Below are 17,088 nucleotides of genomic sequence, written 5' to 3'. Positions count from 1 at the left end.
GTGCTTTTGGCCTGGCATGGCATACTGATGGGTGTTGATCTCGATGGCTGCCGTGGCCATCCTTGGGTCCAATGCTACACTCACTTGTTATTGGCCCCACCATGCTGGCTGGACAAAGCCCTCCTAGAATAGGTTTGGTTGGCTGCTTGGCTGCTGCTCCTTGCAGTGGGTGAGGGAGGAGCACTCCACTGGCTGTCCATGGAGTCAATCCCCTATTGCCCCAGCGCCGGCTCATCCCACGTTGCTGCAGGGAAGTTTTCTGCCCGCCCTGCGATTGAGAGCCCCTTCACTTGGCTGTGTGGTGTGGTGGGGAATACAGTTTCCTTTATTCAGAAACATAGAAAACACCCCATGGAGCCTCCAGCCCCGCATTCTGTGGCCCATCTGCAGAGCGGCCGCTGGGGATGCTGTGCCTCCGGAAGACGAAGCCTGCTCTGCCCTTGGCACGAAGCACTGGGAGCCGCCTACTCAGCTGAAACCAACAGCTTTTTCCAATTTTCTCTTTCCCTGGGCTGGTTCAATGACCTGGGGCTCTGCAGAACTGCTGGCAAACCCACAGATGTGGGGTGGTGGTGCCTGGATGGGGCGCGGCGATGTGTTCCCCCCCCAGTTTACGGCACCAGGATGCAGCTGTTGGCTTTCAATGGTCCCACTGAGTCCCATGGCTGGCAGTGCATGAGGAGGTGAAGGCCCAGCATAAAGGGGGGCCCAAAAAATTGGCATCGTGCAGCATCGCGATCGTCCCAGCGCTGCGTGCCGTCCCTGTGGGAGGAGAAGACCCAATAACTCTTTGGCTCTCCAGGCAAGATACCCAAATTGGTCAAATCCAAAAGTCCAAGATCCTTCCATGTTTGGAAGCAAATTCTTGTTCGCTTGGTAAGTCTGTTTGTCCTCGAAGAGCGCGTGGGGGGTATGTGTGTGTATATATAGCCTTTATTATAAGGGTGTGCAGAAAAGCAAGTTTCTAACCAAGTTTGCTCCATATGTGGCTATAGCGATGTGCCACTTCAGACTGGGACTTGACGCCACCTTCAAGAGGGAAGAGGAGAGGAGAGGTGCTGGGACATCAGACGAGCAGTGCGTGGGGCAGGCAGCGGGTTGGTGCCGATCAGTACAGGATCCCCACGTCGAGTCCTGGATGAGGCCATGGGGATTTTCCCCGGTCAGTTCACAGTCGGCACTTGGTTCTGATGCAGGCTGAACTCTTTGGCTTTGAGGCGCAGGCTGGCGATGCTGTTGGCCATGTTCACCCCTTGGGTGGGCGTCGCGGTCCCGCTGGAGCTGTAGGACGGCACAGTGCTGCGGGGGGAGCGGAGCGGGGTGAGACACAGCCCATGGGGAGCCCACACATCCCGCTGGCTTCCCAGGCTGCGTTGGCGGCTCCCTCTTGGGCGTCTCCCACAAGAGCTCTGTAGCATTTTTATGTGGCTGTATGCATGTGGGAACCCCTCTAAGTATGTGCCAGGAAGCCATGCCCTCCGCTTTTGGAGAGCTGGGAACGGAAGGGTCCCGCTCCCCCTCTTGGGTTAGGATGTGGGAAGGGTCAGTGCAGGCCAAGAGGGTCCCTCATGAGGACCAGGCATCCTCCCATCCAGAAAACGCTTTGGGGGGGGCTGGCAGGAGTTCCCAAGGTAGCCCCCAGTGACATCCCACCTCTCACTCTGTTAGCCCTGCAAAGCTCTTTGCGTCCCCACCAACAGCACAGGGCTCCCAGGGAGATGGGGGTGGTCCCACGTCCTGTACCCACCTGTACGGGGAGGAGCTGCTCCACGAGAGGTACTCGGGGCTGAGCGCGGTGGGCCGCGGTGCCATGGGCTGCTCGATGGCAGCTTCCTGGCTGTAGGACTTGAGGAGCGACGCCGATCTGTTGGCCAACATCGCCCTCTCGTTACGGCGAAACTTGGCCCTCCGGTTCTGAAACCAAACCTGAGAAGGGAAGGGGAGGTGTTAACAAGGCCTGGGTTGAGCGGAGATGTCCCCGTTGTCCTTCCCACCACCCAGACCCTGGTGCTGTGTGGGGATGGAGGTGGAGATGTCTATCCCACCTGGACTCTCGCCTCGCTGAGGTTCACCCTCCTGGCCAGCTCCTCCCGCACGAAGGCGTCGGGGTAATGCGTCCGCTCAAAGACCCTCTCCAGAGCCTGCAGTTGGCTGCTGTTGAACGTGGTGCGGTTCCTCCTCTGCTTCTTCTTCCTCTTGGCCACTCCACGGCTCGGGCTCAGGCTCTCACCTGGGGGAAATCACAGCAAAAGCCCCGTGAGACTCCGCAGAACCCAGCTTCTAAAGATTCAGTCTTCACGGACAGCAACGAATTCAACCATGAAACATCTCAGACATCTCCCATCCCCATCAACCCGCGGAGCTGCAGCATGTGGAACCGAACCTCATCCACACACCAGGAGCAAACACAACCACGGCTCTGGGAGCTCTGCTTCCTCCACGCTTATTTCTGCCTTTGCTTGCCTACGGAAGCACCAAGTGTAGGGCGTAGGTTGGTTTCACCACATCAACCTTGGGCTTTCTGCCAGGCTGAGATAAATCTGATTTTTTGTCGCTAAGGTCATCAAGTTTAGGCAAACTTACGGGAAAAAGAACTGATACCCAATCCCTGCCTTCACGGGAAAGACATCTTGCTGTTGGTATTCCTCGTGGAGGTACTGGGTAATTATTTTTTTTCCATTAATAAAGCATCTGGATCCAATCTGTACCTACTGGTGGGAAAGTATTTTGGAATTATTTGAGATGTTAATAGTTTTATGGCATCGCTCTGATTCATAGCAGGGTTATATTGGGGTTTTCTGTTCTGTATCCATGCAGAGGCCGCGATGGCAGGAATTACTGCTCCCTGAGTGTGCAGAGGAAATAAATACTTGCTAATAAACTATCTTGGTAGTTATTAAATAGATGTGCAGCATTTGGGGATGATTCTTGAGCAAGGAACAAAATCTGCTGGATGGGATATTAACTCTCCTTCTTCGAGGCAATACCGAGCAGGAAGAAATTAGACGTTTCGAGATCATCTTGGCCTATAATTATGAATAACCATAAAACCTCTGCCATCAGGTTCTCAAGAGACCCTCCGGTCTCTTTGTGCCAGGAATGGCCCATGCAGCCCGAGATGGGACACGATCTTCTCGGTAGGGTGAGGGCTGGTGCCTGAGATACGCACGGGTTCGGGGCCTCTTTCCCAGCTGGGAGAATGCAGGCTGCTCTTTGCCGCAGTCCGCGTGAAGGCTCACAAATAAAATTCCCCAGATTCCCTCCGGCTCTCGTTTCTGCTGCTCCAAATGCTCTGCCCGTCTCCGCTTTCCAGTTGCCCCTTTTAGTTAAACTCCTTTTTTGGTCCTGTTTTTCCTCAGCGAGCGAACGAGACGCTGGATTAAAATACACGGAGTCCAGCCGTGGTTGATCCAGAGCTTCCCAGGGCTGGGACTGAGCTGGGCGCCATCAGCAGGATCCAGCAGTGAATGGGACCAAAGCTTGGGTCAAAACCCTGGGGTTAGAAGCCAACGGCCCTCAACAGAATCCGATGAAATGTATAAATAAAATTAATTAACCCCATTTGATTTTCATCCTGGTATAAATTCTGGCTGTTGGATCTGAAGCTCAGGTTGGATAGTAGGGAAAAATTGTGCCCAGAAAGAGTGGTGATGCAGTGGCACAGACTGGCGTGGGGTTGGGGGTCACCGTCCATGGAGGTGTTCCAGTGGAGATGTGGCACTGCGGGACGTGTCAGTGGGCATGGGGGGGTGGGCTGGGCATGGGGATCTGTGAGGGCTTTTCCAACCCGACTGACTCTGTGATTTTATGACTTTTCCATAAGTGATGGCTTCTCTTGCCTGCCTTAAAATGGGTGAAAGAAATTAGGATTTCTTAAATCTCCTCTCCTTAAATGCCCACGTCCTCTGCTGTGCTTGGAGATGAGGCTCAGTGATGAACGCGCATCTTGTCCCCATCAACCCCACCATGGAGCCCTTCCCAGCCATGGGACCACAGGACCAGATAAATGCTGCCCTCGCTGGCGGCAGTCACCACTTCCATAAAGGATAAAAAAAAGATAGATTTACAGAGATGAGCATCACAAACCACCCTGCTACTCACCAGGGGAGCAAAATTCACCACAGCCAAATTCACCATAACCTTCACGGGGGAATAACATTTCTGCACCCTGATGTGTTTCCAAGAATAAGAGCCGTTTAGTTGCCCAAAGTCAAAAACAGCTCAACAACGTGTCGCTTTCGCCCCCAAAAAACATTACTTGAGGTGGCTGGGGGAAGATTTTGGTGAAAGCCAAACCCTTGCATTTGTCAGCTATAATTTGGGGGGGTTTGATGGCAGTGTGGTGGAGGCATTGGCTTGATTGTCCAAGCAGTGGTCAGAGGGGACGTCTCAGCAACTCCCGCTTTCCCTTTGGTGTATTTACTTTCCACTGATTACAATTTCCGCCAAAGGGAGAAAAACAAATGCAGTGGAAAGGGGGAAACGGAGGGATAACGTTACTGAATAATGAAGGATGACATTGGGGATGGAAGGATGGGGGGGGCTCAGCAGCCCCATGGCTCTTGGCGGGACGTGTCCCATGGTTCCAGCCCCCAGGACACCAAGACCACAGAGAACAGCCCCGCAGAGCAGAGCGGGGAGCGCATGGTCATGCACCATTTGCAAAACCAATGGCCCCAGTGCTGCTGGGTCAGGGTTTGTTGATTTAGCTGAGCACGGAGCAAGCTCGCTTTTCCAGCTCTTGCCCTCTTTCCCTGTGTTTTCCATAGCAATGATGTGTCAGGAGCCCCAAACCGGCCACCGGTGAGGGCTGTAAGTGGGTGATGCGCACTGCAGCACAGATGCTGGCGCTGGATTTCCACCCCAGCTCTGCTTTGACTTCCAACCTCCAGCACCCAGTGATGCCGTCCCCACCTCGCTGGGATGCTCACATCTTCCATTTCCCATCGCCAACCCCCAGAGCCCCATACAGGATGCAGCTTTTTGCCGTTGCATTATTTCGCACGTTCCACTTGTTTGCCAAAGACCTTTAAGCCTGAAATTCCAACCTCCCCCCCCCCAGATGATCCAATCTGCAGTACCATTTACTTTCCTGCTCCTCCTGGAATGGCATTTTTGTGTTGGCTTTTTTTTTTTCTCCTTCCTTCTTTCTTCTTCTCGGGTATAATTTAAGGGTTGAAATAGCCTGGAGGGAATTAGCTGTAAATTCTTCCTAAGACAAATAAATTCAGCCCTCTAAGTTTCTACGTTTTTCAAACTGTTGAGAGACGTTTTGGGTTTGTTTTACTTGAAATAATGATCATGGCATATCTGACCCTCAGGCTGCAGCCGGCTCTAACCAAATAAATAGCTTTTATTAATTAAGGTTTATCCTTAACAAATAAAACCCCAATTTGATCTCGGCCGGCTGAATTAGCAAAAATAAACAACTGGTTCTCCGGGCACTTGATGTGGATTTAACAAATTAACGCTGGGCCTTCATCAGGGAAGCCGCAGGGTGGTGGAGGACTTTTACAGCCAAGAAATCCTTTGGAAAAACAATGTCTTTCGTTTCTCCCATGGTCTCTCTCGGTAAACATGTGGACTCCCTTCATCCCTTTATATACTCCAGGGAAGCGAGGCGTGCTCCAGCGATGACGTCCAGCGAGCTCCATGTGCTCCATTAACCGGTTCCTTGGAAGCACTGCCCATGAGGTCGTGATGGGGTTGAGCAGAGCTCTCTGCCCTGGGAATTTCCACCCCCCGGGGGTTCCCCATGCTCCAGATCCGTTTTCCCCACAGCTCACGGGCTGAAGGTGTGGGCACGTTGCGTTGGTTTTGTGCTTGGCCATGAGCGTGGCGGAGGATGGAGACACAGCAGGGATGGGGTCTGTCCCCTGGTGGGGCACAGGAGCAAAGATGGGAAGCACCCACCCCACTGCTGGTGCTGATATCCCCAAATCACCTCCAAAAGCCCAAGGAAGGTGAGAAGCAGCCTTTGCTCAGGACCCTTTGCTGCATCATCCGAACCCACCTCAGGAGCATCCCAAGGGCATGGGGACGGGGGTCTGGGGCTGCCAACCTCCTTGAGGCTCTCCTGCTGCCCCATCCCATCCCACGGCCACTCCCTGTCCCTCCAGCCCAGCCCCAGCTCCCTGTATCCCAGAAATCCAGAAGCTCAATGGGAGCAGGAGAGACAGGGGGGGTCCAAATGTGCTGAGTCCGAAGGAAACTTTCTCGGATCAAGTGGCGGACGTTAAAAATTTAAGAGAGGGGTAAGTCTCAGCTACCGGAGAAACATTACAGCGAAATGTTTCCGAGGATGTTTCACCTCATTAATTGTGAAAAAACTGAAACGCTGACACGTTTTTACAGGCTGCCAGTTTTGCTGGGGGAAAAGTGTCTCTGTTATAAAGGAGCAGCAAAAAGCCCGTACCAAAAAAGAGGCCAAGGCCGTCCCGGGAGGGTCTTAGCTCCACTCACTGACAGGCAGCAGCTGGCTGCTTTATGGTCGTGGGGCTGCCGCTGCACCAGCCAGCAACCACCCAGCACTGCAGATGGATGGGTTTGGACAGCATCCTGTACAGAGGTGCTCTGGGAGCATCCCCCATCACTGGGGATGGTGTGGGCACCCATCGTGGCCCAAATGCCCAAATGAACTGGGGGGGGGGGGTCCTTGGCATCATTCTGCATCCCTGCAGGGCTGTGCTTGGAGCCTTCTGCCAGCTGCTGTGCAGCACGAAGCTGCTTTTTGGCACAGCCTGTCTTTAGTGCAAGAAGCATGGTGGAATCATGTGGGTCACCAGCATTTGGGGACCAGAATGGAGCTTGTTGGGTTTTCCCAAGGCTGAGGGCCTGATCTTGCCTTTCCCTTCACCAGAACAAGCCCACCATGGGGACAAAACCCCATCCCATGTGGCTGCAGGGCTGCAGGGTGGCGTCAACACAGGGAACCCAGAATGTGCATCCTTTGGGCTCAGTGCTGCGTGTGCCATGTCCTCCCCTGAAGCCATCAGCTGCAGCATGACATGAGGCTTTGGGGGCCCACAAGAGCACCGTGAACACACAGAGCACCCAGCCAAGCTGCAGCCTTGCTGCTTCCCAGCACCATTGGTGCCGCGCATTGAAATAGCTGAGCTCAGAGCCTGGCAGCACCATGATAGCTAACAGATGTGTGAGCAGTGCACGAGGAAATGCTCTGCTCAGGCCCTGGGAAGTGGGGGATGCAGGAATGGACAGGGCTGGGAGAGCACCGGAGCTGCAGCGGGATGGGATTTGGGGATGGACAGTGCTGGGATGGGTGATGCTGGGATGGGTGATGCTGGGACAGACCTCACCATCCTGCAATAGCAAAGCTCTGCTGAAAGCTCTGACTGCAAAGTGCTTCTCCCTGGAGGTGCCCATCCAGGTACAGGGAGAGTGACATGGTGTTAAGGACATACAACTAATCAGGCAGGGCTGCATAGCAGGAGTGGCTGGCTCCCAGCCAGAGACTCCTGGCATGGCAATCTCAGCCTTCCTCCCCCACGGCAAAAATGTTAAAAAAAAAAAAAAAAAAAAAAAAAAAAAAAGGTGATTTCTTGAAATTTAATAAGCAAAAGCCCATAGAGAGGCCGCCCTGATGGCATCTGGCACTGAAACCCAACACCAGCCCTCCAGGTTAGCGCACAGCCCTAATTGCATCAGAGTCATTGCCAAGATCGAAGGAAGAGAGCATATGGGGACCAGGGGACAGCCCCATGGGACGCTCCCTCAGGCAGCTGGGGGCACCAGCACCAGACCCTGGCACCCACTCCCCCCATCTTTACCTTTCTGCAGCCAAATGGGTGTTTTCCAGCTGGAGATGCCACCAAAAGCCCCATTCCAACACCAACCACCTGCCCCAAACCCATCCTACAGCCCACAGCCACCTCTGGAGCATCCCGGGATGGGGTCACCAATACATTGGGGTGGTGTGACGGTAGCTGTGAGCCCCTGTCCCCACTCCCCACTCTGAGGAGCACCCCATGGGCACGCACACACTCATCACACAAACCCTCTCCAGCGAGCAGCGTTGCCGTCCTTCGGTCTGGTTTTCATTTGAGGTCGGTGGCCCCTCGCCAAATTTATTGTAAAACATTCATTTTAATAAGTGGCTCGTATCTTTTCTCCTTTTTTTTTTTCTCCTTTTTTTTTTTTTTTTGCTTTCCCCCAGACCAAACCCATTTAACTGTTTGCGGGTTGACACGCAGCCCCATTGGATGCAGGTAGGACGATGCTGGGGGATGAGGGGGGGCTGCATTGGGGTCCTGCTCACACACAGCACCTCAGAGCTGAGATTCCTCTATCCATCTCACCACTGCCATCTCTTCTGTCTCCCTGCCACACTCAGACCCCCCGAACCCACCCAGAAGTGCAGTGTGGTCATGCTGGCATTGGTGCAGGGCACAGCTCAGCCACCTCTGGGTGCTCACTCACAAATCCCATAAAACACAACGTGCCCCCCCAAAGGCTTTGACAGATCTGCATGATCTGTCACGATAGGGATCTGACTGCATGATGTCACGGTACAGAACAGCCATGGAAAACTATGACACACAACTTGTTGGGGTTGGAGCACGAAGGGGATGGTGCCTGGTGGTTCCATTCTGACATTTGTTTCGGTTTTATAAACCTCTAATACTAATAGAAACACTTCAGACTCTTTTAATTTAAACAAAAACAGGGAGTTGGTGGTTTTTTTTTTTTTTGGGGGGGGGGGCTGGTTTTATTTTCCTTCATTTAAAATTTCCCCCTGAGGTCTTTACAACCCCCACATCACAGACACGTGGCTACCAAACTGAAAATGGAGGGGAATGGGTGTCCCATAGCAACGGCCACGCAGCCACACTGATCCATGTGCTCCAGGGTGCAGCAGGAACCCCCCCATTCATTCCCTGCTCACAGGGGCTGCACTGCCACATCGCTGTCCCTGTCACAGTGCCCTGCACAGCTCGGGGTGCCCAGCCCAGCCCTGCAATGCTCTGTGTCCCCTGGGGGGCAACACAGTCCTCTTGCATGGCTCACGGTGCACCACAACCTCCCCATCAATGTTCTGCACAGCTCACGGTGCAATACAACATCCCCCCCTTCCCCCCTATCATAATAATGCAATGTCCTGCACAGCTTATGTGCAGTGCAACTCCCCCCCCAACACTGCAATGCCCTGCACAGCTTGTGTGCAATGCAATTCCCCTCTCAACATTGCAACACCCTGCACAGCTTGTGTGCAATGCAACTCCCCCCTCAACATTGCAACACCCTGCACAGCTTGTGTGCAATGCAACCCCCCCATCAATACTTTGCACAGCCCCAGGTGCAATGCAACACCCCCTGAACACTGCAATGTCCCGTACAGCTCCGGGCACAGTGCAACCCCCCCAAATCCATAACTTGCACAGCTGGTACTCAATGCAACTCTCCCTTCACCATCAACGCTCTGCACTTCTGGGTGCAATTCAACCCCCTCCCCGACACCACCGTGCCCCGGGGAGGCACAACCCCTGCAGCAATGCTCTCTCTCCACCTTTCTGCATCCCCCCCCAGCCCCAGAGCTGTGCCAGGAGGGCCGTGCCCCCCCCCGCACCCCTCCTGCCATGTGCTCCCCCGCTCCCCTGCCATGTGCACGCCAGTTTCCTCGCGTGTGAAGGCGGCAGCCTCTCAGCTGCAGTGGCTGGAAAGGACGGCGCCTGAGCACATCTGGTTCAATGCGAGCGCCTGGCGCCTGGCTTAGCCGCAGTCTCCATTCGGAGACGCACAGACTTTAATAGACTCATACAATTCTTCCTGATCTATCACTGCAGCCGCAGCTGAAAAGCTGCTTTATTATACCCGCTCCAAAGGGGGAAGAGGAGGGAAGGGGAGGGGGATGGCGGCTGCCGCTGCCGCTTTCTGAAGGCTGCGGAGCTCCACGGCTTCTCTCCACAGCACGGGGGGCACCTCGTTAGTCCTCCAGCTCAATTAGCAGCCTCCCGGTGCCATGCATCACCCAGAGAAGGGCTGCAGGGTGGGGGCTGCGCTCCATCATCCTCGTGTCCCCAGAGGTGTCCCCAGTCTGGGATGGGGCAACGTGCTCTCCAAAGTGTCCCCTTTAGCCCCAACCTCCCCCCTGTTCCCAAACGCATCATCTTCTTTTTCCCCCACACTGCTCGGGAGGGTTTGATCCTCACCCCCTCTCCCCCTCCAGGTTTTCTGGTGTCCCTCCAGTGCTCCCCAGCAGTCTTTACACTGGGTGATCCCTTGGGCCAGAGAGGGGTGCTGAGAAGGGAAGGTCTCTGCGTGGGGAAATGATGGGAACGCATCAAGGGTGGGGGCTTTAGAAAAATATCTCCAAAAATGTGAGGGTGTCCCTCTTCTGTGGGCACTGGGAATTGCCTTGAAAGATCGTTCCTATGGGGTTTCCCATTCCTATCCTCCTCAGACAGTGCTGACCCCATGCAGGGGACCCCTGCCCACCAGTGCCCTGCACCAAAGAGATCCATGACAAACCCACATCCATTCCCATCCCCATTCCCTGACCCCTCCTGTCTCATTTTAAAGGATGCTCTGGGCTTCCCCACAGCACAATGATGCTATCCCAGCCCCGCTTCCCCCCCCCGCCCCTGTAGGATAAACCCTTCCAGCTGCAGATGGGGACCCAATGCCAATCAGGGGACTTCACCACAGTAAAGCAGCTGGCCCCATCCTGCCCTCAGCCCCATCCCTTCAGCTCCATCACTTCCCAGCCCCAACATGGGGAGGGGGTGAAGAAATTGCCCACTGCCGGAGGAAAGCAGCTCTGGGGAAGGGGGTGACAGCCCCGCTCCCTGGGAGGGAGGAAGGGTTCCTAACGAGGCAGCCTCAAAGCCCTAAATCATTTCATCAGCCTCCCAGCTACAGACACACGCCCAGGCTCTCTTAAAATGCTGATTCGTTGAAATTCGCCCATCTTGGCCACGCGGAGTCGAAATTTCATATTTTTCCCGTGAATCAGCCCCGTTCCCTGAAATAACAGCCCGAAAGGAGAGGGGAAATAGTCTCGCCCTGAGCTGTTCCTGATCACAGCAGACACAACAGCCGGGGGGCAGCGAGGTGTCCCCGTGCCCATGGGGCTGCAGGGGCTCCCGATGGAGCGGGGCAAACCCCCACATCCCCACTGCACCCCCCGTCCCCTTCACAGCACCACAAAAGGTTTTCAACCCCGTTCCTATGAGCATCACTGCTCCAGAGAGAGAAAAATCACTGCTCTGAGAACTGGGAGGGGGAGGGTAATGGGACTTTCCTGGCCGAGCCAGGCACTTGGTGTAGTATTTTTCTCCCTCCAGGCACACGCTGCAGGGGGTGTCCTGCAACCCCTATGGGGGTATTCAGCCAATCTGTGTGCAAATTGACCCAAATTAGAGCCCAGGTGTTGCTGGTCTGCTAGAGCCTGAATGCAGCCCAGGGCAAGGAGCATCCCCTGCCATGTAGGGGGGAGTGTGACAGTGAGCCCATGGCATCTTTTGGGGACAGAGGATGGAGGAAGTTTGGTGCTGGGGTGTTCCCCTGACAGAAACCCCATTTAGACATGGGATCCCTCTTTGCCCACACCTGGCAGCCGTTTGTGCTGTTTCTGGGTTCTTTCTACAGGCTCTGACCTAAATCAGCCCAACCTCAGCCTCTTGTCCTGCTTGTCCCATTGGAAAAGAATCACTCCTGCCTGTCTGTGGTTTTCCGTGGTCACCTGGGCACCAGCCCCAGCCCACCCCTAGGGCAGCAGGTCCCATGGCAGCAATGTGGGGTGATGATGGTGGACGGTCCCCATTTGAGGAGGGGAAGCCTCACTGTAGGGTCTATGTCTCAGGCTGGGGGTCAGGGTTAAGGTGGGTCCTTCCCCAGAGCCCTTCATTTCTTTGACAGGGATGCACTCGGCTCCCCGGAGCGGCTGGAACTCATCAGTCACTGCACTGGGACACGTCAGGCTCCCAGCCCCTCACATGTCACCAGCCCTACATTAAGTGCAAACAAATGGGGCGGGAGATCCCTGACAGCGGAGCCCGCCTGGATTAATTGCAGGGTATTCATCAATGATCAATTAATCAATCAATACGCGCGATGGGTGCTGCAGCATTGGGTGAGCGCTGGGCTTGGGCACTGGGCACAGACAGCATCCCCCTGCACAGAAGTGAGCTGTCCCGGGGTGTGCATCCATCCCTGCGTGGTGTGGGCAATGTCCCCAAGCAGGCAATGGGGACAGCGATGGTGACACTCCATCTGTGGGCATCACGGCCGTGCAAGGCTTGCTCCTGTCCCAGATCTGTGTGCCACCCAGCATGGCCATACAAGGACCGAGGAGCCCTTATCCCTCAGCCCCCCTTCAGTTCCACCGTGGCTCTGCCACGTGTGGTCAATGCAGACAGGCACTCACAGACGATGCTGTTTTGGGGAGCAGCACGGGACTGTGGGTGATGTAAATCCTACAGCCCAGCCTGGCTGCCTGACAGCCTCTTCTCAGCTCTGGGGATGAAATGGGGTGCTGGCAGCCCCAGCCCTTACTGGGCATCAGCATCATCTGGTGGGCACAGCTGAGGTGTCCCCACATTGGGACTCCACAAGCAGCATTTTGGAAGGCAGGAAAAGCCCAGCAGAAAAGCATCCCAGTGGGCTGCTGGAAGCAACCACCCCCCCCTGACCTCAGAAACAATCCCTTGCCACGTTCCACTTTCATCAGGTCCTCACTTCAGTTTACCTTCTCACCTGCCCTCATTCATGACATTAGAACCAATTCACCATATCATCATCAGGTGCACCATCTCCTCTCACTGCACAGAGGGACCAAGGGCGATTTCTCCCCTCTGCACTCAGGTGATGGGATGGGGAATGATCCACTCTGCCCAGGTCTGGCCCCCTCACCCCATCCCATCACCCATTCCCATCCCTTATGGGAGCAGCCAAAACAGCACAGTCCCAAAGCACCCATCTGAGACAGTGCCCAGCTCCACTCCCACCCCCAGGCAGCACCAAAAGCAAGTTCATTGTTTGAAAAGCCATCAGTCAAGGCCCGCTGGCTAAAATTACCCTCCTGCTTTATCATCTTGAGAACATTAAGGGCTGTTGTTAACAGATGTTTCGCGTTACACATTATTTGTTAGTCTAATGAAAGGAGGTGAACAAGCTTTCAAGACCTCAGAAGTTGTGTGGAAGAGTTTGATGGGATGCTGCACCACTCTGGGGGATGATGAGGATGAGGATGGGGACAGGATGGGGATGAGGATGGGGACAAGGATGATCCCCCACTGCCTCTTTGGCACTCCTTCCACTGCCGAGCAGTGCAGCTCTTGGCCTGCATCTGAGAGGGGAAAAAGATGTGATGGTGGAGAGGAAGATGAGGGAAAATGCCTTCACTTGAGGATGCCCGTAACAGAGAATGTTACGCTCCTCTGTTGTCGTCACACTGATGCCAGGAGCGTCGCAGATGCAAATGCTGTGTGGTATTTATGATCCTTGTCTTGGTTTAGGAAACTGCATCCCAGACTCTGGGCAGTGGGTCCCACAACCTGAGGCTTGCACCAACATGGGTTTTCTTGCTCCATTTCCTCGTTCATCCTCCTGCAGGCTGCTTGCAGTTCCCATCGCTCAGGCATCTCCATTTGGGGTCACAAGAAACGCTTCCACTCCTGACTGTGTTGTTGGTGCATCCCAGATGCTCACAGTGTCTTCATCCCCGTAACTTCACAGCAACAGGTGCCAGAGGGGAATATCGTCCAGTGATGCCAAACCCCAAAAGGCCTCTGTCCCATGAGGAATGGGCTTTTAGGGGTAAAAAATGGCCTTGGAAGGATCTGCCAGATTTCCAAAAAGCCAAACTATGCCGTGCTGCATGCAGCCCCCCCCCCCCCTTCAATTGTACAGTCCCATTCACAGCCCCACAGTCCCAAAGGCGATGCGGGAAGTGCAAACAAAACCCAAGGGAAGGGGAGGAAGGATGGGAAACAACACCAAAAATCTCAGCTGCCAGTCCCGAAATTGGCGCCCAGCCATCAGTATCCCAAGCAGGGGGCAGAGTTGGGGTTCTGGTTGTGCTGGGAATAAGATGTGGTTGGGAAAAGGATTCTTCTGACCCAAATCACAACGTGGGAGTGCTGGAGGGGACACAAGGACCATCGTACTCCCCCTGGGATCCCCTCACTGCAGCTCTGGGGCTGCAGCATCCCTCTGCACCGGGTCAGGCCCACGGCACAGCCAACAGCGTCCCGGAGATGGGGCCCAAATCCCAGTCCAAGGCAGGTTTGGGGGTCCCGGGTCCGAGCTGGGGGCAGGCAGAGGGTCTGCACCTCCACCCCCTCCTCCCTTCCACCACCCTACAACCCGAGGGAGCTCTTGGGAGCCTCCAGGTGCCCCCGGAGCGGGGCTTTGCCGCAGGGTCGGCGCCAACCTTCTCGCTCCGGAGCCGGGATGCAGCCGGGTGAAGCGGGTTTGTCCCTTTCTAAAAGTGCCGGGACCGAACGCAGCGAAACCCGGAGCACCGGGGCACTGCCCGTCCCCAACCAGGCTCCTATCCGCCCCGAGGGGAGCGCTCGGACAAAGGCAGCTCCGTGCCGGTGTCCCGGTGCCAGCGGCGGGGACCCGCAGCTTTCATTTCCACCGGTCCCACCGAGCCGCCTCCGCTCTCGGAGCCCGAGAACAGGGGCGGGGAGCGCCGAGAGGGCCAAGCAGCCCCGGGACGTACCGGGAGCTCGGCACCGTCCTGTCCCTGTGGCGGCGGGGAGGCGGCCGATGCGGTGCCCGCGTCCCCCCGTCCCGCCCGTCGGGTGCTTTCGGTGTTCCGGCGGTTCCGATCCCACAGATATCCCAAATCCACCCCCACAACCCACGGGGTCGGTGCCCCCACAGCAGCCCCCATCCCACGTCGGGGGGACCCTGCGCCCCTTTGTCCCCTGCGTTCAGCCCGGCCCGGGGGGTGGGGGGGTGGGAGGGGGGGCAGCGGGGCCACCCCACACCCCGAGACTGCGGGTAGAGGGGGGCCCATCCCTGGACGTCCGTACTCACCGTCCTGGGGTGCCGCCTCGCTGCCGCTGCTGCCTCCCGACGGCTCCGGCATGGCCTTACCGCCGGCGGAGGGTGGGGGGCCGGCGGGGGGGGCCCCGTTCATCCCGGCAGCCACCTCCTCCAGGTCGAGGAGATGGCTCACGCTGAAGTTTTTCCGGCTCTGAGGGTTTTCGGGCGGCTCCGGAACGCGCACGGTGCTGGGGGCGAACGGTTTGTCCATGGCGAAGGCTGGCGGCGAGTCCATGTCTCCCACCCCCACCGGCCCGCAGCCCACCCCGAGGTGCCGGGCCGCTCCCCGGCCCCTTCCCCTTCTCCGATCCCCACCCAATAATAATAAAATAATAATAATAATAATTAAAAAAATAAAAAATAAAAATCCCGGCTGCCCTGCGAGTCCGGCTCCCTCCCCAGCCCCTGTTCCGCCTTGTGCTGACGTCTGGGGAAAAAACCACGCTCCCAGCCCAAACTTTCTTTCCCTGCTCTTTGCTCTGGAGCTGTTCAAACAAACGCCCCTACACCGAGCGGGGCGGCCCCTCGCCCCCCGGTACAACGACCCCCGGGGTGGGGGGGAATCACCCCCTGCGCATCCCCCCCCTCCAGCCCCGCTTTAAGTGCTTCTCTCAACAAGTGTAAGTGGCTGCGCTCCGTGGGGAGTGCCGCGCTTCCCCGACTCCAAATGGGGCTGCGAACGGGTCACCCCAAATGGTGACCCTCCGGGCCCACCCCTCCACCTACATCCCACCCTCCGGGCCCCCATCAACCCCGGAGCGAGGTCAGCTCCGCTGGGAGCAGCCTGGCTCTCTCCCCTTAATGAGATAATTACGTCCTGCACCGCAGTTACAAACTCATAGGCTGCTTCCCTTGGGGTTAGAGAGAGAAACCTCCCTAATGAAAACCAGCCACCGGGCAGGGGAAAAAGGAGGTTTTCCTCTTTAAAAATTCGATATTTAGAGGTGTGTGTGTGTCGATGTGTGCGTACGTAGGGACGGAGGAGGCGGCGTGTCCGGCTGCGGGGCGATGGGCAGCGGCGGGGGGCTGAGCACCGCTCCTCGGATCCCCGCATCCCCCCATCCCACACCCCGCGTCCCCCCTCTCACCGCCTCTATCTGCTCCACGCGCAATTTCCGAGCTCGCAGAACCCTTTCCCACCCATCCCGGCCCCCGGAGGAGCTGTTTTAACATTGGCCGAAAGCTTTCCTTGCGCTCTTTCCCTTGGAGCAGAGAGGGGCGCGCATTTCGATGCAATCCGCCGCTGCCAAATCTGATCTTCCTGACAAGGCAGCGGCTTCCCGGAGCTCCGCAGATTGCGGCTGAAGGCAAATTTTGGCAGTCTGCGAATCCGCTGTGTGTGTGCGAGGCTCCCAGGGTGCCCAGCCCCCCACCCCCCTCCCGCTATTGACGTTTATTGGCCCCAGTGTTTGGCCCCGGGGTTGCGTTGCAAGGCTGCAGCCCCGGCGTCCCCTCGGCTGTGTGACCGCAGGGATGGTGGCACCGGCACCCTCGGTCGTATATCCTCTCAGCCCCACTAAAACCATCTCTTCCCAGCACGGAGGTGATGCCGCAGGAGGAACAACGCGGCCCCGGAGCGCGGGGTCCCACCATCAATGTGACAATGGCTTCTGCTGGAGGGCAGCCCCGTGGCCAACACCTCCCCCCCGCCCCATCTGCTTGTCCAGAGCCGATGTCTTTCATTCCATCCGCAGCATTAAATAATTAAAAGGAGGGAATAATCACCAGCAAAACCCCCTCGGGTTCGCACTTCCTCAGGCCCTCGGACGGCCGATATATTTTTGGGTGAAATACGACCTTTTTATTTATATATATACATATTATTATTTTTTGTAACGATCAAAGGGGATCAGAGCTCCAAAGGAAAAAAAAAAAAAGAAAGAAAAAAAAAAAAAAAGAGGCCAAGCGTTTTCTTTTCCCCAGTCCTCACAGCCCGGTGAAGTTTCTTTAGACACGCAAAGATTTACACACCTTTCTGCGGGGTGCCTGCAGTTCCCCGCCGCTCCTCACGCATTTCCACGGGCAGGACAGGAACAGTAAAGCATTGAGAAACCAGGCGGCCTTCAGCCGTAGCCC

The 17,088-nt window shown here is 56.2% G+C and overlaps 1 protein-coding gene across 1 annotated transcript; it reads right to left on the bottom strand.

Annotated features, from left to right (window-relative positions):
- Positions 1-1,163: 1,163 nt before the first annotated feature.
- Positions 1,164-15,247, bottom strand: PRRX2 (paired related homeobox 2; the record flags this gene model as incomplete). The annotated part of the gene is made up of 4 exons (XM_079544919.1): positions 1,164-1,299; positions 1,748-1,926; positions 2,046-2,230; positions 15,004-15,247. The coding sequence occupies 4 exons, from the start codon at positions 15,245-15,247 to the stop codon at positions 1,164-1,166; spliced, it is 744 nt and encodes a 247-aa protein (XP_079401045.1).
- Positions 15,248-17,088: the final 1,841 nt, after the last annotated feature.

This window comes from Tetrao urogallus (assembly GCF_951394365.1).
Source record: "Tetrao urogallus genome assembly, chromosome: 19".
Taxonomy (NCBI): domain Eukaryota; kingdom Metazoa; phylum Chordata; class Aves; order Galliformes; family Phasianidae; genus Tetrao; species Tetrao urogallus.
Note: the sequence above shows the minus strand (reverse complement) of the source record. Positions and strands in the feature narration are given on the sequence as shown.